Raw genomic sequence first — 24,710 nt, 5'->3', positions numbered from 1 at the left:
AGAATAGAATATTAAGAGTGATTGAAAAGAATAGGGGCCGTTGCTGTGGCGTAGTGGGTAAAACTGCTGCCTCCAGTGCCGGCTTCCCATATGGGTGCCACTTCGAGTCCTAGCTGCTCTGCTTCTGATCCAGCTCTCTGCATTAGCCTGGGAAAGCAGTAGAAGATGGCCCAAGTACCTGGGCTTCTGCTCCCTTGGGGAGACCTGGAAGAAGCTCCTGGCTCCTGGTTCCTGGCTTTGGATCGGTGCATCTCTGGCCTTTGCAGCCAAGTGGGGAGTGAACCAGCTGATGGAAGACCTCTCTCTCTCTGCCTTTCCTTCTCTCTCTGTGTGGCTCTTTCAAATAAATAAATAAATCTCTCTTTTTTAAAGATTTTATTTATTTATTTGAGAGGTAGAGTTATAGACAGTAAGCGGGAAAGAAAGGTCTTCCATCTGCTGGTTCACTCCCCAAATGGCCGCAATGGCCAAAGCTGCGCTGATCCAAAGCCAGGAGCCAGGTACTTCCTCCTGGTCTCTCATGTGGGTGCAGGAGCCCAAGGACTTGGGCCATCTTCTACTGCTTTCCCAGGCCACAGCAGGGAGCTGGATTGGAAGAGGAGCAGCAGGACTAGAACCAGCGCCCATATGGGATGCCGTTGCCACAGGTGGAGGATTAGCCTACTGCACCACGGTGCTGGCCCCAAATAAGTAAATCTTCAAAAAAAAAGAAAGAAAATATGCCTCTTTGATTCTCTATTAAATAAAACAGACAAGGCATGTATCAGTTTATTTTGTATGCTGTCATTTGCATGTATGCAACAACTCTGGATGGCAGCATAAGAAACTTTATTAGTTGCTACCTCTAGAAAATGAACTAGTATGTGGTTATACAGGTAGATTATATACTTCTTGTATTTTCTGCATTTTGTATCTGTTCAAAAATATTAAAATTTTATTTTTCTAATATTTATAGATTAGAGAAATTATAGATGGCAACTTTAATATTTATGAATATTTTTATAGCTTTTATAAAAAATGACTTGTCTTTTAATTAAAACTGAACACCATTTTAGAATGGAAGTGAAAAAAAAATTAATGACCTACAGTGACGGTATCATTTCACTGCATTCAAATGATGTGTTTTTTTTATCTTTTTATCATTAGGTATTATGACTCTGTCCCCCTTTGATCAAATGAAGACTGCCTCCAATATTGGTGGATTTAATGCAGCAATTAAAAACAGTCCACCTGCCATGTCTCAGTACATCACTGTAGGGTCCAATCCATTTACTGGCTTCTTCTATGCTTTAGAGGTATGAGTTTCATCAGTGACTGTGATTATGAGCCAGGCCACTCTTTTTAGCTTGTCTATAAATTATATATGGCCCCTTAGCCTTAAATGAAGAAGTTTACATTTCTCAACTAGGTTTCTTCTAAATTCTTTAGATTAAGTAAAAAGATACTAAAGTCAATGCAAAACAAACAAACCTCTTGTTTCTGAAGCCTCAAATTCTCTAACTACTTTTGCAATAGTCAGAAGCTCAGTGTTGTTTATGCTGTCAGCTCACCAGGGATACAAGTAAATGAGCATTTTTAAAGGCTGAAAAAGCTGCCAACTATAGTTGATGTAAGTGGTGAAAATTACTTCCTTAAATAAGGATAGGTTAGGTGTTACATTTGGCAGCACTGATGTCTCACTTACAAGAAACCTCAGAATTGTCCAAACTATCTACATTTATTTAAAAGCAGGGCAGGGTAGGGGATGTGCAGTGGGGGTTGGAGAGAGGACCAGTTATGAGTAGATGAGAAATCCTTAGCCCAGCTACAACAGTGCTGTCTTACTGCCCTGGTTTAGGGTTTATTTTAATTAAGTTACAATTAAAATAAGGAAACCGTGAAGGTAATATAGACTACTGGTGATTTTATAGCTTTTTTTTTTAATAACATTAAAACTTTTTATTTTATTGCACTTAAAATGAAGTTTTAGTGTACCCTCTGAAAGAAGCTGAAATACTACTAGTTCAGCCTTTACAACTTTTCAAGACATTTTAATGTTGGCATTGTATATTGTTTCTTTGTAAGCTATTAATTATTCTCTTTCAAATGTTCTGCTTTTCAGGGAAGCACACAACCATTATTATCTCATGTTGCACTAGCAGTTGCAAGTAAACTCACTTCTGCTTTATTTAATGCTGCCAGGTAATTACATAAAAATTAAATTTAAAAGTCTCTAATTTGTATCTAGCTTAGTTTTAACTCATATTTTGAGAGTCTGCACTTCACACTCTGGAAGCTCTTCTACTTTTGTTGTAAATGTCCTTTCTTTTCAGTGGTTGGCTTGGTTGGAAAAGTAAGCATGAAGAAGAAACTGTCCAGAAGCAAAAGCCGAAGGTTGAACCAGCTACTCCATTAGCTGTAAGGCAAGTCTGTCGTGCTTCTCAAATTTTAGTGCTTTGCAATTGATGGCTCTGATAGGTCTAAGAGTCAAAGGGATCACACAAACAAGACAAGTGTCTGCTAATACTAACTGATAGAATCAAAAAGGGAGAGAAGGATCCAACATGGGAAGTGGGATACACAGCAGACTCATAGAATGGCAGATGTCCTAAACAACACTCTGGCCTCAGAATCAGCCCTTAAGGCATTCGGATCTGGCTGAAGAGCCCATGAGAGTATTGTAGGCATGGAAAGCCAAGATACCATGGGAAAAAAAAAAAGACCTAAATGAAAGATCTCTGTGAGTGAGATCCCAGTGGAAAGAATGGGGCCATCAAAGAAGGAGGTACCTTTCTCCGAAGGGAGGAGAGAACTTCCACTTTGACTATGACCCTATCAGAATAAGATCAAAGTCAGCGAACTCTAAAGGCTTCCATAGCCCTGGCAACTCATGACTAGAGCCTAGGGAGATTACTGACACCATGAACAGGAGTGTCAAATTGTTAAGTCAGCAACAGGAGTCACTGTGTACTTACACCCCATGTGGGATCTGTCCTTAATGTGTTGTCTAATGTGAAGTGATGCTATAACTAGTACTGAAACAGTATTTTTACGCTTTGTGTTTCTGTGTGGGTACAAACTGATGAGGTCTTTACTAATTATATACTGAATTGATCTTCTGTATATAAAGATAATTGGAAATGAAAAAAAAAAAAAAACCTGGTGTTAAATTGGAAATGGCATAGAAAATTAATTAATTTTAAAAAAATATTATGTAGGATCTCTGTCTTTAATGTGCTGTACACTCTTATTTAATGCTATAACTAGTACTCCAACAGTTGTTTTTTCACTTTGTGTTGCTATATGGGGGCAAACTGTTGAAATCTTTACCTAACATATACTAAACTGATCTTCTGTATATAAAGAGAATTGAAAATGCATCTTGATGTGAATGGAAGGGGAGAGGGAGCGGGAAAGGGGAGGGTTGTGGGCGGGAGGGAAGTTTTGGGAGGGGGGAAGCCATTGTAACCCATAAGCTGTACTTTGGAAATTTATATTCATTAAAATAAAAGTTTAATAAATGAAAAAAAAATTTAGTGCTTTGAAATTCATGGTCTTTCAGCGTGCTTATTAGTTAACTTGTTTATCTCATGAGGTTGTGGAACTTCTGATGGTCATTAATGTGGGATTTTTACCCAATTGGAAGGTAAACTCCATGAGATGAAGATTTTTAAAAAAAATATTATATTTATTTATTTTGAAAATCAGAGTTACAGAGAGAGGGAGAGACAAAGAGATCTTCCATCCACTGGTTCATTCTCAAATGGTCACATCAGCTACCCTGGGCCAAGCCGAAGGCAGGAGCTTCATCCAGTCTCCACAAGGGTAGTAGGGGCCCAAACACTTGGGCTAGCTTCTGCTGCTTTCCCCAGGCTATTAGCAGGAAGCTGGATTGGAAGTGAAGCAGCCAGGACACAAACTAGCACTGTTATGGGATGCCAACATCATAGGCGATGGTTTCACCCACTGTGCCACAGCACCAGCCACCTTGATTTTGTTTTTAAAACATTACAAAAAAATCAGCCAAGCGAATAGCTGGTTTTCTGAAAAAAATGAATAAAATTGACACCCATTGGCCCAACTACTAAAAAAAGAAAAGACCCAAATCAATAAAATCAGAGATGAAAAAGGAAATGTAACAACAGACACCACAGAAATAAAAAGAATCATCAGAAATTACTACAAGGACTTGTATGCCAGCCAACAGGGAAATCTATCAGAAATGTATAGATTCCTGGACACATGCAACCTACCTAAATTGAACCATGAAGACATAGAAAACCTAAATAGACCCATAACTGAGAAAGAAATTGAAACAGTAATGAAGGCACTTCCAACAAAGAAAAGCCCAGGACCAGATGGACTCACTGCTGAATTCTACCAGACATTTAAAGAAGAACTAACTCCATTTCTTCTCAAACTATTCAGAACAATCGAAAAAGATGGAAACCTCCCAAATTCTTTCTATGAAGCCAGCATCACCTTAATCCCTAAGCCAGAGAAAGATGCAGCATTGAAAGAAAATTACAGACGAATATCCCTGATAAACATGGACACAAAAATCCTCAATAAAATTCTCGCCAATAGAATACAACAACACATCAGAAAAATCATCCACCCAGACCAAGTGGGATTTATCCCTGGTATGCAGGGATGGTTCAACGTTCGCAAATCAATCAATGTGATACACCACATTAGCAAACTGCAGAAGAAAAACCCTATGATTATCTCAATAGATGAGAGAAAGCATTCAATAAAATTCAACACCCTTTCATGATGAAAATTCTAAGCAAATTGGGTATAGAAGGAACATTCCTTAATACAATCAAAGCAATTTATGAAAAACCCACAGCCAGCATCCTATTGAATGGGGAAAAGTTGGAAGCATTTCCACTGAGATCTGGTACCAGACAGGGATGCCCACTCTCACCACTGCTGTTCAACATAGTTCTTAAAGTTTTAGCCAGAGCCATCAGGCAAGAAAAAGATACTAAAGGGATACAAATTGGGAAGGAAGAAGTCAAACTATCCCTCTTTGCAGATGATATGATTCTTTATTTAGGGGACCCAAAGAACTCTACTAAGAGACTATTGGAACTCATAGAAGAGTTTGGCAAACTAGCAGGATATAAAATCAATGCACAAAAATCAACAGCCTTTGTATACACAGGCAATGCCATGGCTGAGAAAGAACTGCTAAGATCAATCCCATTCTCAATAGCTACAAAAACAGTCAAATACCTTGGAATAAACTTAACCAAGGATGTTAAAGATCTCTACGATGAGAATTACAAAATCTTAAAGAAAGAAATAGAAGAAGATACCAACAAATGGAAAATTCTTCCATGCTCATGGATTGGAAGAATCAACATCATCAAAATGTCTATTCTCCCAAAAGCAATTTATAGATTCACTGTGATACCAATCAAAATACCAAAGACCTTCTCAGATCTGGAAAAAATGATGCTGAAATTCATATGGAGACGCAGAAGACCTTGAATAGCCAAAGCAATTTTGTACAACAAAAACAAAGGCCGGAGGCATCACAATACCAGATTTCAGGACATACTACAGGGCAGTAGTATCAAAACAGCATGGTACTGGTACAGAAACAGATGGAGAGACCAATAGAACAGAATAGAAACAGCAGAAATCAACCCAAACCTCTACAGCCAACTTATATTTGATCAAGGATCTAAAACCAATTCCTGGAGCAAGGACAGTCTATTCAATAAATGGTGCTGGGAAAACTGGATTTCCACGTGCAGAAGCATGAAGCAAGACCCCTACCTTACACCTTACACAAAAATCCACTCAACATGGATTAAAGACCTAAATCTACGACCTGACACCATCAGATTTTTAGAGATCATTGGAGAGACTTCCTGGAAAAGACCCTGGAGGCACAGGCAGTCAAAGCCAAAATTAACATTTGGGATTGCATCAAATTGAGAAGTTTCTGTACTGCAAAAGAAACAGTCAGGAGAGTGAAGAGGCAACCGACAGAATGGGAAAAAATATTTGCAAACTATGCAACAGATTGAGTTGATAACCACACTCTACAAAGAGATCAAGAAACTCCACAAAAACAAAACAAACAACCCACTTGAGAGATGGGCCAAGGACCTAAATAGACATTTTTCAAAAGAAGAAATCCAAACAGCCAGCAGGCACATGAAAAAATGTTCAAGATCACTAGCAATCAGGGAAATGCAAATCAAAACCACAATGAGGTTTCACCTCACCCCGGTGAGAATGGCTCACATTCAGAAATCTACCAACAATAGATGCTGGAGAGGATGTGGGGAAAAAGGGACATGAACCCACTGTTGGTGGGAATGCAAACTGGTAAAGCCACTATGGAAGTTAGTTTGGAGATTGCTCAGAAACCTGAATATAACCCTACCATTCAACCCAGCCATCCCACTCCTTGGAATTTACCCAAAGGAAATTAAATTGGCAAACAAAAAAGCTGTCTGCACCTTAATGTTTATTGCAATAATAACATATCACAATAGTTAAGACCTGGAATCAACCTAAATGCCCATCAACAGTAGACTGAATAAAGAAATTATGGGATATATACTCTATAGAATACTATGCAGCAGTGAAAAACAATGAAATCCGGTCATTTGCAACAAAATGGAGGAATCTGGAACACATCATGCTGAGTGAAATAAGCCAGTCCCAAAGGGACAAATATCATATGTTCTCCCTGATCGGTCACAACTAACCGTGCACCAAAAAGGAAACCTGTTGAAGTGAAATGGACACTATGAGAAACAGTGACTTGATCAGCCCTTGCCCTGACTGTAGATGAACAACTTAATACGTTATTCCTCTTAGTATTTTTGTTGTTTGTACTACTTAATACTATTGGTTGAATTCTTAAGTGTTGAAACTTAACTGAAAAGTGATCCCTGTTAAATTTAAGAGTGGGAATAAGAGAGGGAAGAGATGTACAATTTGGGACATGCTCAAGCTGACTTGCCCCAAATGGTAGAGTTAGAAACATACCAGGGGATTCCAATTCAATCCCATCAAGGTGGCATGTACCAATGCCATCTCGCTAGCCCAAGTGATCAATTTGTGTTCACAATTGATCATAATGATAGGACTAGGAGTCAAAGGGATCACATAAACAAGACTAGTGTCTGAAAATACTAACCAATAGAATAAAAAAGGGAGAGAATGATCCAACATGGGAAGCGGGAGACACAGCAGACTCATAGAATGGCAGATGTCCTAAACAGCACTCTGGCCTCAGAATCAGCCCTTAAGGCATTCGGATCTGGCTGAAAAGCCCATGAGAGTATTTTAGGCATGGAAAGCCAAGATACTCTGTCAAAAAAAAAAAAAAAAAAAAAGACCTAAATAAAAGATCTCTCTGTGAGTGAGATCCCAGTGGAAAGAACAGGTCATCAAAGAAGGAGGTACCTTTCTCTGAAGGAAGGCGAGAACTTCCAATTTGTCTAAATATGATCAGAGTCGGTGAACTCAAAAGGCTTCCATATTCTTGGCAACTAATGACAAGAGCCTCAGGTGATTACTGATGCCATAAACAAGAGTGTCAATTTGTTAAGTCAACAACAGGAGTCACTGTGCACTTACTCCTCATGTAGGATCTCTGTCCTTAATGTCTCTGTATATTGTGATTTAATGCTATAACTAGTACTCAAATAGTATTTGTCACTTTGTGTTTCTGTGTGGGTGCAAACTGTTGAAATCTTTACTTAATATATACTAAACTGATCTGTATAAAAAGAGAATTGAAAATGAATCTTGAAGTGAATGGAAGGGGAGAGGGAGTGGGAAAGGGGAGGGATGCGAGTGGGAGGTAAGTTATTGGGGGGAAAGCCATTGTAATCCATAAGCTGTGCTTTGGAAATTCATATTCATTAAATAAAAATTTAAAAAAAATTTTACAAAGCAACAAATACAAAATACCACCATGAAAGACAATAGAGCCCCTACCCTTTAGATGTTCTTTGCCTAAAGGACTCAACTAATTAACTGTTGTTGCTGTGGATTCGTTTCTGAGAGGAAGAGTGTGGTGGGGGCAAGAGGCGCGGAGTCACCACACAGACCCCGGGATTCAGGTGAAAGCAGGCCTGAGGCAAGCAGCCTGCAGACTCATTTATTTCAGTTGCTACAACTGCTTATATAGCCAAGGCAGCCAATCCAGTCAAGGGGCAGTCTATGCCCTAACCAATCACAGCCTGTTGCCAGGCAGTTTTTGAAACCATCCAATCACAACCTGTTGTCAGTCAGGCTCTGTTGTCCTGTGGTTTCCGAAGCCATCCAATCACAACCTGTTGTCAGTCAGGCTCTGTTGTTGAGTGGTTTCCTAAGCCATCAATCACAGCCTGTTGTCAGGCTCTGTTGTCATGTGGTTTCCGAAGCCATCCAATCACGGCCTGTTGCCAGGCATTTTCTGTTGTCAGCGGCCATCTTGGCATGACCTTCTCACCTTCTCATTCCACCACAAACTGTTATTAAAATTTATTCAATGTTATCTTCTAAGGATTTTTTCATCTTATTTTAAAATACTGTGTTGTAACACATCGCATGTCCTCAGTTCACCCAAGAATCAAGAAATTAGCCACAAGACCCAATAGTTATAATAGCTTGAACAGCTCTCTCTCGCTCTCTCCTCTCCTCTCCTCTCCTCTCTCTCACTCTCTCGCTCTCTCTCTTCTCTCCATCTCTGTCTCTCTCTTTTACGCTCTCCTTCTCCCTCTTTTCCTTCTTCGCTCCTTCTTTCCAGTCTGCTGGGTTTCCCCCAATAAACTCTCTTCCTTAAAAAAAAAAAAAAAAATAGGCCGGCGCCGCGGCTCACTAGGCTAATCGTCCGCCTTGCGGCGCCGGCACACCGGGTTCTAGTCCCGGTCGGGGCACCGATCCTGTCCCGGTTGCCCCTCTTCCAGGCCAGCTCTCTGCTGTGGCCAGGGAGTGCAGTGGAGGATGGCCCAAGTCCTTGGGTCCTGCACCCCATGGGAGACCAGGAGAAGCACCTGGCTCCTGCCATCGGATCAGCGCGGTGCGCCGGCCGCAGCGCGCTACCGCGGCGGCCATTGGAGGGTGAACCAACGGCAAAAGGAAGACCTTTCTCTCTGTCTCTCTCTCTCTCACTGTCCACTCTGCCTGTCAAAAAAAAAAAAAAATAGCTTGAACATTTTTCTTAGGGACTTCTCTCAAAGTGAGTGTTCCTAGTTCCTTTTATTTTATTCACAGTTCTAACAAGGTTGATGATAAACTAGTAGGCTTTAGAGATAACTATTTAGTTGTTATTTTATTTGAGAAATTGAGGGAGAGTTAGATGAAGAGAGAGAACTCCTATCCTCAGTGAGAAAGAGTGAGAGGTAGAGAACTCTCATCTGCTGGTCCACTTTCCAAATGCTCACAGTGCTGGCACCGTGGCACAGCAGTTTAAGCCAGTTCAAGTCCCGTGTCCCTGCTTCCCATCCAGTTCCCTGCTAATGCTCCTGGGAAAAGCAGCAGAGGATGGCCTAAGTGCTTGGGCCCCTGCACACACACGGGATGCCCAGAAGAAGCTCCTGGTTCCTGACTTCAGACCAGCCATTTGGGGAGTTAACGAATGGATAGAAGATTTCTCCTTCTCTCTTTCTGTTTCTCTCTGTAACTCTTTCAAAGAAATAAATAAGTCTTTAAAAAAAAAAAGAAGAAGATACATTGGTGTCAGCAATTTATGATATCTAATATGAAAGAGAACTGAGTTGAAACAAGAACTTAAAATAGACAAAAGGTGTCTGTGCAGAAGCAAAGTACTCTAAAATTGGTTGTGAGGGTCTTGTGTATGACATGTTTCTTAGGAAAATATAGTTACAATTGTATTCCCTAGATAAGGCTGTGGAATCTGTATAGAAACCAACATAGGATGGTATTTTAATTTCATTTCTTTTATGTATTTTAGATTGCAGATATTAGGTGTGATTAACCAGTAAATGACTGGTAAGCTAGGCAACATTCATATTTCTTTAGGTAAAGATAGTTGTCACCTATTTTATATTTGCATTTCATTATTGTTTTATGTGTTTATAGATTGGAATGTGATTTGAATTTTTTATTTTCTTTTAAATACCAGATTTGGACTTCCAGATTCTAGACGGCATGGTGAAAGCATATGTCTGTCTCCATGTAACACACTGGCAGCAGTAACCGATGATTTTGGGAGAGTTATTTTATTGGATGTATCTAGAGGGATTGCAATACGCATGTGGAAAGGTACTTCTTTAAAAAAATTTATAGAAAACATTTATTCACCTTTTACTGTTAACATTAAGCAGTGTTATCATTCTTCAGCCTCTAGCTAAGAATGCTGTTTAACCCTTCAGGTTTTTCTTTTTGTATCAAAATGAACTCAGATTGGCAACACTTGATCCAGTATTAATCATTTTATAAGTTTGAACACCTCATAGACACTTTTAACCTCTGCCTTATGTACTTTAACTCTTTAAATTCTCACTGTCATCGATTTCTTAATTCAGTTTCTTGCCCCAGCTATATTCATTACCCTTCACAAGGCCATGCTTGTGCCAAATGTTGGTAAATCTAGAATGCCAAGACTTTCAGATTTAAGATAGCAAAATCTAGCAAATCCATCTTCCCTAACATGATTTTCACATCCGCGTGCTTGGATCAGTCCACTTGGTTTATCAGTAACTCTGTCAAGCAGGAGTTTCATTCAGCTGCTAGCAGCAGACTCAGTTATTGGTTTGACGTGATATCACCACAGCATCCTAAGGAACCCAGTCTCCTTCCGTGTAGCTGCCCTACTCAGGGGTCTCAGGCCAGCTACCTTCTCTGCTTTCCAAGAAGAAAGAGAAGAGAAGATACTCCTGCCAGTTGAGTCTGCTTTGAAGACACTGCCCAAAGTCCTTCCAGTCTTTATCTACATGCAGTGCATTAGCCAGGACTTAGTTATGAGATACTTGAAAGTGCCTTTGAACTGGGTACATTGTAAACTTGAGTAAAATAAAATGTCCCGACTTAAGAAGATGGGAGACTACATTGTTTAAAATCATCTGGAATAGCAATGTGTTGGCAGACTACTGGTTGGAAACCATAATTAATGTACAATCTTTATGGTGTAAAGAATAATAGATTTGAGAATATTAAATCACTCTGGACCAGATTGAGGCCCTTATCACGTTCTTGCCAAAGAACCTGTACAGTGACAAGCACTTGTTTTATCTGCTACTTGTTTAAGTATCTGTAGAAGCAAGTTTCAGTGCTGTACATCCATCATTTCTTGGTGTTCATCTCTGCAACATAATCGAAGGTGAGAAAATACAGCAATAACAGTTTGCCCAAATTCAGCTTAGAGCCAATAAGATCTGTGGCTCTGACCTGGGCATCCTTCGACTCCAGGGCAGGTCCATTTCCAGTGATCCAACTCTTGGCAGAGCTGCCAGGGCTCTTCACAAGCTGACTTCTGCTGAAGCCCAGGCTTGCCACATTGAAAGCCACTGCGGTGGACTGGCCTGTTGGGTCTCCTTGAGGGCAGATCACTGTACAGATCAGCCATTAATAGGCCTGCCACCCATTGCTTCTGATGCCTAGCTTTCTTTTCCTCCTGGTTTTTGTTAAAGCAGACCAGAGGATGCAAGTCAAGGGAGTGCCCAAGTCCCATCTCTAGACAGCACCTTTCTTAGCTCCTCTAATAATGACTCTGTCCTTTGTTCTAGACCCTGTCTAACGCACTTGAGCCTCATTCCTTTGTAATCATAACCTCTACTCTACCACCAATGGCTCTACTCCCAACCTGTGTGTACTGATGGTCCTCTTCCCCACTTAATGCTGTATAATTGTTCAAACCTGGTAAATGCCACTCTTAGGATCATTGGTTACTATCCTCACTCTGTCTTTTATGACCTTGTCTAAATATGATCAGAGTCGGCAAACTTGGAAGGCTTCCATAGCCTTGGCAACTCATGACGAGAGCCTAGGGTGGTTACTGGTGCCATAAACTAGAGTGTCAATTTGTTGGGTCAACAACAGGAGTCACTGTGCACTTGCTCCTCATATGGGATCTCTGTCCTTAATGTGCTGTACATTTTGATTTAATGCTATAACTAGTACTCAAACAGTATGTTTCACTTTGTGTTTCTATGTGGGTGCAAACTGTTGAAATCTTTATACTAAATTGATCTGTATATAAAGAGAATTGAAAATGAATCTTGATGTGAATGGAAGGGGAGAGGGAGCGGGAGAGGGGAGGGTTGCGGGTGGGAGGGAAGTTATGGGAGGGGGAAGCCATTGTAATCCATAAGCTGTACACTGGAAATTTATATTCATTAAATAAAAGTTAAAAAAAAAAAGAGAGGGAGAGATGGAGATGAGAGCAGGCAGGAGCACTCAAGAGGATTCAGTTATAGCTACATTATTTTCTTTTTAAAGAAAAAAAGTGATCTGAAACAAATAAAGCAAAATACTAAGATTTGATAAGGCTTGGTGACAGATTGAATGTTTATTATATTTATTGTTATCTTGTCTAAGATATTTTAAAGTAAAAAGATAATACTCTACCACTCTCCTGTAGATATTCCAAAGTGCTTCTGGAGGCTGCTGCTGAATGTTGATTAATTAACTAATTAACTTTCCCTGTCCTCTGTACCCAAGGCTACCGTGATGCACAAATTGGATGGATTCAAATTGTAGAAGACCTCCACGAAAGGGTACCAGAAAAGGTGGACTTTTCCCCCTTTGGAAATACTCAGGGTCCAAGTCGAGTAGCTCAGTTCCTTGTGATTTATGCCCCAAGAAGGGGAATTCTAGAGGTGTGGAGCACACAGCAGGGACCTAGAGTAGGAGCTTTCAACGTGGGAAAGCACTGCAGGTAAGCTGCAAACCCTGGCATTTTGCTGGCTACAAAAAGAAATACAGGAGTGCTTTTATTAAAATAAAGCTTTTGTTAAAGCTACTCATTAGGCTGCAAGCTGTGTGGGAATTGTAATGTCCTTTATCATGGCTTTTCCTGTGAGTGCCTGGAACATAATTAAGGATGAAGTACTTAGTAATAAAGAAATGCTATTGCAAAATGCCATCATTTACTATTGAATTTAAGTCAGCTTGGTGCTGCTTATGCTGTCTAGACTGAAAAGGAAAATTTTCTTCATATTCTCCTAGTGATGATGTTAAGTGACGTGAGTGTTTTGTTTGCCATCAAATATGGGTCTGATTGTGTTCATTTAATTTTGTAGAATCTTTTAATGAGCTAGAACTCTGCCAGTTGAGTCCTGCTTTGCTTATGTTTTGGTATCAGCATTTACTTACCTCATTAAAGCTCCTGAATTGGTAATATTGTGGAGTTCTCTAAACTTGTAAATCTGTAGAGTTCTCTAGCTATACTAAAAGCACCTTTTGGTATTTCTCCTTTCGCTAATGTTTTGCCACATTGGTGTGTGATTTCTTTAGGTTACTGTATCCTGGCTATAAAATAATGGGCTTGAATAATGTTATCAGTCAGAGTTGGCAGCCACAGACTTACCAGATCTGTCTTGTGGACCCCGTGTCTGGAAGTGTGAAAACGGTGAATGTCCCTTTCCATTTGGCACTGAGGTAAGGTTTGCTGAGTGTCTGCTGACTGATGTTCCTCCGCTCACTCTTCCTCATCTCTTAGGACTTGTGCTGCCTTTTGTAGCTGTTGTGTTGTTCTTGCTGCTTTAGTCTTCAGACTGCTATGTTTAAAGTTAAATAGGAAATATAGAGAAAAGAAAGGGGGAATGAGCCATAAGTGGGAGGAAAGCATTTTGACATTTTGTAAGATTTTGTTGTATTTATTGTTTTAGTGATAAGAAGAGTGAACGAGCCAAGGATATGCATTTAGTGAAGAAACTGTCAGCCTTATTGAAAACGAAATCTCCCAATCTTGGTAGGCATCCTTTGGTAAAAATAACAAAGCATATTGTTCTGTCATTTTAAAAATCAGTAAAATATTCTGAATGGAGCAGTCACAATATTTAAATGGTGGCAGGCATTGTGGCACACCGCTGCTTAGGACACCCGCGTCCTGTATGGGAGTGCTGGTTCGAGCCCAGCTATTCTACTTCCCATCCAGCTTCCTGCTCATGTAGTGTGGGAGGCAGCAGATGATTCTCAAGTGTTTGTGCCTCTGCCACCCGCTTGTGAAATCTTGCTGGAGTTCTAGGTTCCTGGCTTTGGTGTGGACGAGCCCTAGTTGTCCCAGACATTTGGGGAGTGAACTAGTATATGGAAGACGTCTCTCTCTCTCACACACACACACTCTCTCTCACTGTTTCTCTGTCTGTTCCTCTGCCATTCAAGTAGATGAAAATAGATGTTTTAAAATGTATTTAAATGCATCAATGAGCTATCTCAACTACTTTTCAAAGTGAAGTAAGGTATAAGTTATCACATGTACTTTTTATTGGAATTATGCTATATAAGACAGAAGTATGCCATCTCAGAGACATTGAAATTTATAACCAAAAAAATGATGTGTGAAAACCCCACAATCCTTTGGACTGACAGATATTACAAATATGTTAATTTATTTTAGAATATTTTTCCATAATAAAAGTGAAATCTTTAATTTTGTCTTCATAGATTCAGTTGAAACAGAAATAAGGGAACTAATTCTTGATATTAAGTACCCTGCAACCAAAAAACAAGTAAGTTTATACAATATAGAAACTTTCCTATTGAGTAGTTGGTTTCAGAAAGCTTTTGCACCAAAGGAAACTTTTAATTCCATTTTCCATGAGCATTTTGAAGGACTCTTGTATATCTCTTAAAAAATTATTTACTTTCTTTTTTCCCTCTAAACACATCAATTTAAAGCCTTTGTGTTTTTAATCTGATTTATCCCTGCTTGCATTTCCATGTGGGAGTTTCTGTTGTCTTTTTCCTTTTTTAATTAATAGCATGAACATGATATTTATACATAATATATATTTGGATTACAGATTAATGGTAAACACATGTGTATGATGACCTATCTTAGGGAAGAGACACTTAGCTGGAATGCTAAAGAGCCCTGCATGTCTTTCCTCAGTCCCATACCCCCGACCCTCCCCAAGGTAGCAACAATTCAGAATTTTGTTTCTCTCTCTTTTGCTCTTCTTGATTGTCATATCATTTCTTCATGGTTCCTTTGAAACCTACTGGTGGGTTTTTTGTCTTTTTAAGCTTTGTGTAAATTGCATTGTTTTCTGTCTTCTATGACTTTAGTTTTGCCTTTCAATATTACATTTCTGTGAGTCATCCATATTAATATATGTAGCTATAGTTGTAGCTGTAACTGATTCATTTACCAGACCAAATGAATCCCACTCTGGAAGTTATTTATCTACTCTGTTGTCAATGAACATTTAGGTTATTTCCAGTTTTTTGCCATTACAAAGAATGATGCTTTGCTTGTCCTTGTACCGATCTCCTAGTACACTTCTGCACATTTCTTCTGAATTTATATCTAAGAGTAGAATTGCTAAGGTGTAGCTTTTTTAGCTGTAATGGCTGATGACAGTTGTTTTTCATGTCAGTTGTACTGACTTATACTCCCACTTGAACTTTATAAGAGTACTTGTAGCTCCACAGTCTCAACATCTCATGGTGTTGTCATATTTGTCATCTTTCCCCAGGTTTGTGGCTATTGTATGGTAACTGATGGTAATTTCTTTTTTTTTTTCTTTTTGATGGTGATTTCTTTTACTCTCACTTTCTTGTCCAAACTCATCCTAATGCTGCTCATGTCCTAACTCCATAAATTCTTGCATGTCACTTCAACCCCCATAGATAACTCCAAGCTCCTACTCTACTTTAAGCCAGAACCAGATAGTAAATGACTGTTTGTTTTCCTATTATTTCATGTATATTAGTCATAGTTCCTCAGCTTTTCCCTCTTTAGGCTTTTTTAAGCACCTTCAAGTATGAATCTTATTGAATAGTCCCTTATAATTCACAACATTATGCTGCTGTGAGAATATAAGAGAGGCAGATCACAATGTTTTTTCCTGTTCTCTTACACAGTCACCCAGTACTTCTGCCACTAGACAGAAGTTTTTCTCCCCTATAATACCAGTCAGATTCTGCAGCTGGTTCTAGCTGGGTGTCCTCTAATTTCAGTTCTGACACTGCCTAGAGATGGCATCAGATCCCATAGGTTGGCAGCCCAGTCCCAGAAAGAAGACTTTCCTTCAGATACCAGTAGGAACTAGTAGGTTGTCACAGACTTCCTACTGACCAGCTGTGAATTGGGGTTTCTACAGCCCCCTCCTCAGGTTTGATTAATTTGCTTCAGTGGCTCACAGAACTTGGGGAAATACTTTACTTATACTTTCCCATTATTATAAAGGATATTACAAAGGAGACAGATGAACAGCCAGATGGAAGAGGTGCATAGAAGAAGGAATGAGAGAAAGGATGCAGAGCTCCCATGCCCTCTCTGGGTGAGCCATCTTCCAAGAACTTCCTATGTCCAGGAATCTAAACGCTCATTCACGTCCTATCCTTTTGAGTATTCATGGAGGCTTCATTATGCAGCCATGATTGATTACATCTTTGGCCAGTGATGATCAACTCAGCCCCTCTCCCCTGCACAGAGGTCAAGGGATGGGACAGACAGTTCTAATCTCTAATTACGTGGTTGGTTCAGCTGGCAACCAGCCCTCCAATCTTTCTAGGAGCCCACCAAGAGTCACCTTATTAGAATAAAAGGATCCTGCAATCATCCAGGAAATTACAAAGTTCTTAGGAGCTCTGTGTCATGAACAGGGGATCAGAGACCAAAAGATTGGCGTAACGCTGCTGTTGCTCAGGAAATTACAGGGATTTTAGTAGCTCTGTGCCTGAGGTTAGGGAGAGAGATCAATACCTATATTCAGGGATGGGACAGGAGTAGGGGCTGGAGGGCGGGGTAGGAGAGAAAGAACCACTATATTCCTAAAGTTGTACCTATGAAATTTACACTCATAAATAAAAGCAATAAAAAAATACCTGTATTCATTATTGCACAGCAGTGTACATGGCAGGACTTAGTGGTTTCTGTTGCAGTCTTTTTTTTTTTTTTTTAAGTTTTTAAGCTTTTTATTCAGTGAGAGAAACGCATAGGAGAGTGAGGGCTTTAATTAGGGGAGAAAGAGAAATCCAAAGGCTAAGTTGGGTCCATACCAAGCAGAGAACAGGCCGGAAACAAGGCACGTGGAACAGGCTTATAGTTATGAACAGCTACAAGTAGCTTAACGCGGCAGCAAAGCGAAGGCAGAGAGCAGGCCAATAGGCTATGCACCCTCAAGGCATGGGTGTTGCAGTCATTTTAAAAAATGTATTTTTTATTGTAGAACAGAGAAGTCTCAGTGACTTTTAATGCCATTTTTCATTCAACTGACAATGTTGTATCTCATTTTGCTCAAGGTTGAGTCTCAGTTATTAAAGGTGATCCCATGATGGCAAGGTTGGCATCTAGAGAGTCTGCAGTAGAGAAGGTCACAACCCTAAAAATTCTCACTTAGATACCATCTTGTTAGAAAAATTTTGTATCACAGAACAACCATCAAGAAACTCGCATAGTGAAGCCTCCCTTGTTTGTCTTTTAATTTTATACTATACTGCTAAATCATGTAGAAATTTGGAATTTTATTGGAAATGTAGACAGCAGGTATTGTGGTGCAGTGGGTTGGTTAAGCCATTGCTTGGGATGCCCACATCTGACATCAGAATGCTGGTTTGAGTCCTGGCTATGCTTCTAATCTAGCTTCCTGTTCGTGCGTCCTAGGAGGCAACAAAGGATCACTCAAGTGCTTGGGCCCCTGCCACCACTTGGGAGACCTGGAAGGAGTTCTCAGCCCGTGGCTTCAGCCTGGCCCAGCCCTGGCTGTTTAGGGGATTTGAAGTGTAACTAGTAGATATAAGATCTCTTCTCTCTCTCTCTCTCTTTTGTTCTTACTTTCTCTGTCTGTTGCTCTGCCTTCCCAGTAGATGAAAATAAATATATTAGTAAGTAGATAGTTGGAAAACCCAGTAGCAGAAGTTATTTATTGTTTTACAACACTAGAGGAAAGGTTAGGCTGTGGGAGACAGAACGATAGGAAGGAAATCAAGCCAGATGCTAGCCTGTGTATTCATGAACAAATGGCATTTGTCCTAACTCTTACCCCTTAAGGTCCCTTTCTTTAGTTAACTCGATCATAGGCCTGTCATCGTCAGATACCCTTTAAGCCCATTTCTCACCCATAAAAATACAGAAGTTACTGTGTTATGATCTGATGTTTGTCTCATGCCACATTCTCTGCCTATTTATTAGAGTATTTCATCTCATCAATTAAAATCCAGTTTAATGTACTGACATGAAAGGATAAATATGAATTTTGCCTGCAGATTAACCCTTTGATGTGTCTGATGGTTGCTGCTCTAGGCATGAGGAAGTATTTTGGAACTGATGATAAAAACTCTTAAATGTCTGCGGGGGTGGTGTGGTGGGGACAGGAAGGTATGGTAGGATGGAGCGTGTATGCTATACCTGGCATGGCCTATAGATTTAGCCGGTTATGCTCAAATACAGATATAAGTTATAACTAAATCATTCTCAGCTCTTATCACCTACATGGCAGTAACTTTTGCTTTTCCCTTATGCCCAGGTAGTATAGGTTTACTCAAATTTTTGTTATTGGTGAATAGCTGTCTCTGTTTCTGTCTTGACTCATTCTATTAAGCGTCAGTTGCCTTCAGATTACTGCCTTCTTAGTTTTTTTGACTTTCTTTGTTATTATACCATATTTGCCATGGCATGAAGTTGTTTACATGACACTTATGATACAACTTTAATTCTTAGATATGAGTACAAAAATAGCTTAAATGTGGAGCTTCTTGTTGAAAGTTGGGGTAGTGAAAATATACACATAAATGTAAAACTTTAAAAACAATCATTGCCTTCTAATTATGAGAATTGCTCAATATCATTTTTCTAGGCTTTGGAAAGCATTTTGGCAAGTGAACGCTTACCATTTTCCTGCCTTAGAAACATCACCCAGACTTTAATGGATACTTTGAAAAATCAAGGTAATAGGGTTTGTACTGATTGGTAGTTGCTATGGCTTCATCACATTCTGTAACTCTGTTTTTAAAAAACTGTTAATTACTTAGGATGGCATCATATTACTTTCAAATGGAAATGACATGTAAAGAGTAAGGAAACTTATTTCATACCTTGAGTATTTGGGAACATTTTTTATTCTTTACTCAGCGTACAGAGTTAATCTTCATCTGAGCTGTTGGTAAATTTATTGTTAAGGGAAGTATTTGCTTTTGAATCCCTTGACTGTGAGGAAAGACATCAGTACAGAATGATGAGAAATGGTTGTAGAACATTATGAAAGCCAGTGGCAGGAAGGGGAAGTTAACTGGTGGTGTGCAAAACATAGCCACTTGCATCACTGCCATTGTCTTTTACTTAGGCTTGTGGGAGGACAGAGATTCCTAGAGGAGGCATTCTTAAGTACTGTTGTTGACTGAGTTACTAGTCAAAAATATTTATGTTTTGAATAAATGTTCTGTTAATGTATAGTATCTATATTATCTGCATTTTCTCACACATTTCTCTCATGAATAGAGAGCTCTTCAAATCACAGGCTGTAATTAGATTATCTGTTCTGAATCGGTCTGGTTGTTATTTAGTTTTCAAAATTTATGTGCATGAAAAGAATTACTTTTGAAACTGTAGGTTATAACTTCGTACTCTTATCCAGCTCAGCTATTGAAATTCAGTTTACTGTGAATTCCTAACATCAGTGAATTTGGAGTATGCAGTGTATTGACTTCAACTAATTGTGACTTTTTGCTTGTCTTGTTAATTATATAAGACAACTTTATACTTAATTATATTTATATTTAATTATGTTTATACTAGCTTAAAGTAGCTGAATTAACAAATCATTATATTCAGTACCGCCAACATCCTTTCATCAGATATGTTGAGCTGACTTTTGATAAACAGTGAACTCTGAGTTTTTAGTATACACAACTTTTTCCTTCTTTTATTTATTTTTAATATAAAGAGAACAGATTTTATGTGGTTCATATATACAATTCTAAGAATATATTGATACTTGCCTCTCTCTCTCCTTCCCTCCCACCCCTTTCTTTACTGTTTTAATTTTCGCAATAACAGTTTTAATTTACTTTATAATTATAGACTTAAAGCTCCACTAAATAAAGAGTTCAAGTAAAAAGTAGAAAGACCACTTTTCAGCAGGAATATAGGCTATAAACAATAATCAAATTCCAAGATATCAGTTTCACTCTTATACATCTTTTAAAAAGCATGATATGGCTGGCGCCGTGGCTCAATAGGCTAAGCCTCTGCCTCCGGCACTGGCACACTAGGTTCTAGTCCCGGTCGCTCCTCTTCCAGTCCAGCTCTCTGCTGTGGCCCGGGAGTGCAGTGGAGGATGGCCCAAGTCCTTGGGCCCTGTACCCTCATGGGAGACCAGGAGAGGCTCCTGCCTTCGGATCAGCGCGGTGCGCCGGCCACAGTCGCCAGCTGTGGTGGCCACTTGGGGGTGAACCAACGGAAAAGGAAGACCTTTCTCTCTGTCTCTCTCTCTCACTGTCCACTCTCCCTGTCAGAAAAAAAAAAAAAAAAGCATGATATGGGGCAGGCATTGTGGCAGAGCAAGTTAACTCACCACCTGCAATTCCAGTTCAAGTCCTGGCTACTCCATTTCCAATCCAGCTACTTGATAATGCATCTTAAGAAGCAGCAGATGATGGCCCAGATTCTTGGGCCCAGCCACTCAAGTGAGAGACCTGGATAGAGTTCCAGGCTCCTGGTTTTGGCCTGGCCCAGTCCTGTCTATTGCAGGCATTTGAGGAGTGGACCTGTGGACTAAAGATGTCTCTCTCTCACTCTGTCTCTTACTCTGCCTTTCAAGTAAATGAAAATAAATAAATAAATGGAAATTTTAAAAAAGGCTTTAACAAATTATCAAAGTTGTGCTTTCTTTGACCTCCACAATAAGAAGAGCCAAGCAGCTTTATTTGCATACCGTTGGTATGAATATAATATTCAGCAAATGAGTTTTATGTGAGGGAGAATATTTTTGAGGTGTTCCCAGATCATTTAATTTTAAAGCTTTAATTTTTTAGCTTTAAATTTGAGTATTAGACAAAAATATTTCTGCTTTCCTTTTTTTCTTTTGTTCCCCTTGTACTATTAAGCATCTTATTTCATAGATTTTTCGCAGTAATGGAAAGATTATCTTTGCTTTCAAAATCTGGTATAGCCTAAGATACCCCAATATTTAGTATAGCAAAACATCAGAAGATTATGTAGTAGTAAGAGATTTAATGAAAGAAAAGCCAACCTATGAGTGTTAAATGTATCTTTAAAATATTTTTGCCTCTGCCTTTTAGAGCTTGAGTCTGTTGATGAAGGATTGCTACAGTTTTGTGCTAATAAGCTGAAATTGCTGCATCTTTATGAATCTGTCAGTCAATTAAATTCCCTTGATTTTCATTCGGACACACCATTCTCTGATAATGTGAGTAACCCAAATTTTAGTTGTATAGTTTTACATAAAATAATCTCTTTGATTGTTTTTAGTTTTTAAATCAGTAGTAAAGAGGTTTTTCCTAAAAGCTTAAAGGTATATTTTCTTTACAAGATCCTCTGCTGAATCTTTGTGCTTTGCTACTGCTAAATGTATATTTACACAAGAATATTACATTTTATTATCAATCCATTTTTACTAATCTAGAATCATTTGCTTTTCTTCAACTCATTTTTTAAGGTTACTTCTTATAAAACAACTTTTTTTTTTGGACGAGGCTTGTAATAAACTGAATTAAAACTATAAAGAAAGCAAATTATTTTTCTTTTTTTTAAGATTTTATTTTATTATTTATTTGAGAGTCAGAGTTACACAGAGAGAGGAGAGGCAGAGAGAGAGAGAGGTCTTCCATCCGATGGGTCACTCCCCAGATGGCCGCAATGGCCGGAGTTGCGCCGATCCAAAGCCGGGAGCCAGGGGCTTCCTCCTGGTCTCCCACATGGGTGCAGGGGCCCAAGGACTTGGGCCATCTTCTACTGCTTTCTCAGGCCATAGCAGAGAGCTGGACAGGAATTGGAGCAGTCAAGTCTCAAACCAGCGTCCAAATGGGATGCCAGCACTTCAGGCCAGGGCGTTAACCTGCTGAGCCTCAGCGCTAGCCCCTTTTTATTTAGTTAGTATTTATTTATTTATTTATTTATTTATTTTGACAGGCAGAGTGGACAGTGAGAGAGAGAGACAGAGAGAAAGGTCTTCCTTTGCCGTTGGTTCACCCTCCAATGGCCGCCGCGGTAGGCGCGCTGCGGCCGGCGCACCGCGCCGATCCGATGGCAGGAGCCAGGTGCTTCTCCTGGTCTCCCATGGGGTGCAGGGCCCAAGGACTTGGGCCATCCTCCACTGCACTCCCTGGCCATAGCAGAGAGCTGGCCTGGAAGAGGGGCAACCGGGACAGGACCGGTGCCCCGACCAGGACTAGAACCCAGTGTGCCGGCGCCGCAAGGCGGAGGATTAGCCTAGTGAGCCGCGGCGCCGGCCTTTAGTTAGTTTTTTTAAAGAAAAAGCAAATGATTTTTCAAAACAGTACACACCTGTTTTTCTGTGTTATCAAGCTTGTGCAGCTTCCTCTTTCATATACTGAGATGAAATACCTTTTTAAAATATTTTACATCAAAGTATTTAAATAATTATATGAAATGTTCTTATAACATTATAACTTATTCTGCAAAACAGAGTGACAGCCCCTGGCAATCATATTACAGTGCAGTATTGTTCGCATCTGAGGAGAATTCTAGATTTTCATACAGAAACCTGAAGTTCTGCTGAGTGGGGAATAGGGACAAACAGTGTCCTCTCTCCTCAGGTTCCTCTGGGATACTGGTTAGGTTGTCTTTAACTAAAGGAGGATTATCAGCATGAGTTAGTGGCTTGTCAAGTCACTCTGATAATGCTTTTTTTTTAAAAAAAATATCTAGAATATTTGAGAAGCATTTCATGTTAAATATACATGCATATGAATAAAATTTAGACAGAAAAAGTGAGAGACTTTCTCTTTGTAATGGACTCTATCTTCTTTTTTGCCTTTGGGATTTTATATGACCTTTATATAGCATTTTAACAATCTGTGCATGATAGTCTGCAGCCATTATAAATGATAAAAGAGTTAAGTTTTTAAGAGTCTTTTGGTTTTCTATCTACTTTAGCGTAGTATAAAATAGTTTTAAGCAATAAGAAGGTCCAAGTTGGTTAAGTGACATCCACAGAATTGCCTAAACGCTTCACAGATTCTTCAATGCCTAATTTTCTCTTACGATCCAAATTCCCATGTGTACATCCTGCCAAAGAGAGTTGAATATACATAATTAATAATCCCCTGTAGGATTAATTTCCACTTGACAGATCCTGTACAGTATGAAAATTTAGAACAATTATGAAGCTTTAAGAATCAATTGGCAGATTTATTTTTTAAAAGTACTTTAATAATTAAAATTATACTTTACTGGTAAGACCATTTGGATGCTTCAAAAATATGCATCTGGCTCTAGGCTGAATAGGTAATTTTGTGCATGTAAAACTAAAATTTGGATCTGAAGAAGTTCATTTTTCACATTTGAAAGAAATCAAATTTAAGTTTAGTATATGGAACTACTAGTATTGTTTTATAGCATTTCGTGGTTTACTTCTTGTTTTAAGAAACAATATCCTAAAGTAAATAACTAAATGACACTTCTCTCATTTAAGAATATGGCTTAAGTTCCATGGGGGAAAAAATTTGCTTGCTGTGGGAAATTTATGGTCTTTGAGTGTGCATGTGTATGTGTATATGTGTCCCTAATTCAGAAAACTAAGTAGTATCAAAAGATGTTTCTGCATAAATGGTGTGTGAAAATAGCTTGAAAGGCTGGCAGATTCTATCTGTGACTTTTCAGTCTTAGAATCTCTGAAAGTCATGTGTTTATATTGATAAATATAATAAGAATTGTATTCTCATATTTTTATTATATGGTGTTTAGAATATTTTGCTTATTAAATAAACATATAAGTTCAAATAGTTCCTTAGTTTCCTCACAGTGACAAGAACTGCAGTTGATAAATGTCTTAATCTTTATTCTGATTATGTAATTTTATGTTTCTTAAAAATTCCAACCTTTTACAAGACTAATAGACTGAAGAAGGTCCTAAAGTGGTACTTTGGTAGTAAGTAGTGTTTTGAAATTAGTTTCTTATTTAAGTAACCTCCCACTCATGAAATACAGAATTTTAAGCAGAGTACATTGTAGCTATTGCATTAATTTAAAAAGCCACGCTTTGCTTACAGCTTTGAATTTCAGTTCAGATAATGGGGTTGATACATGTGGATATGTAGAAAAAGACACAGTCTGATCAGAATTTTTTTCTATTTTTAAGGACTTGGCTTTGTTACTAAGGCTTGATGAAAAAGAGCTGCTTAAGCTCCAGACATTATTAGAGAAATATAAGCAAGAGAGCATCAGGACTACTGTGAGATTTTCTGATGATAAGGATGGTGTGTTGCCTGTAAAAACATTCCTGGAACATTTAGAATATGAGAAAGATGTGCTCAATGTAAAAAAGATAAGTGAAGAGGAATATGTGGCTTTAGGTAGGTGAAATAATAAACTACTTACGTATCCTCCCACTTCTAGAAGCCTGATAGAAATATTCAACATCTCAGTGATGCATTTTGTT

The 24,710-nt window shown here is 39.0% G+C and overlaps 1 protein-coding gene across 2 annotated transcripts in view; it reads left to right on the top strand.

Annotated features, from left to right (window-relative positions):
* RAB3GAP2 (RAB3 GTPase activating non-catalytic protein subunit 2) overlaps window positions 1–24,710 on the top strand; it is a 117,312-nt gene that overhangs the window by 64,251 nt on the left and 28,351 nt on the right. For both annotated transcript variants that reach the window (XM_062210372.1, XM_062210371.1), the window contains exons 10-20: window positions 1,147–1,295; window positions 2,102–2,181; window positions 2,313–2,402; window positions 10,085–10,224; window positions 12,622–12,838; window positions 13,417–13,560; window positions 13,791–13,873; window positions 14,569–14,633; window positions 18,927–19,017; window positions 21,370–21,497; window positions 24,411–24,624. In XM_062210372.1, the coding sequence (XP_062066356.1) occupies window positions 1,147–1,295; window positions 2,102–2,181; window positions 2,313–2,402; window positions 10,085–10,224; window positions 12,622–12,838; window positions 13,417–13,560; window positions 13,791–13,873; window positions 14,569–14,633; window positions 18,927–19,017; window positions 21,370–21,497; window positions 24,411–24,624 (1,401 nt within the window). The remainder of the gene's footprint in view (window positions 1–1,146; window positions 1,296–2,101; window positions 2,182–2,312; window positions 2,403–10,084; window positions 10,225–12,621; window positions 12,839–13,416; window positions 13,561–13,790; window positions 13,874–14,568; window positions 14,634–18,926; window positions 19,018–21,369; window positions 21,498–24,410; window positions 24,625–24,710) is intronic.

This window comes from Lepus europaeus, chromosome 14 (assembly GCF_033115175.1).
Source record: "Lepus europaeus isolate LE1 chromosome 14, mLepTim1.pri, whole genome shotgun sequence".
Lineage (NCBI taxonomy): Eukaryota > Metazoa > Chordata > Mammalia > Lagomorpha > Leporidae > Lepus > Lepus europaeus.
This window is presented reverse-complemented; position numbering and strand designations above follow the sequence as displayed.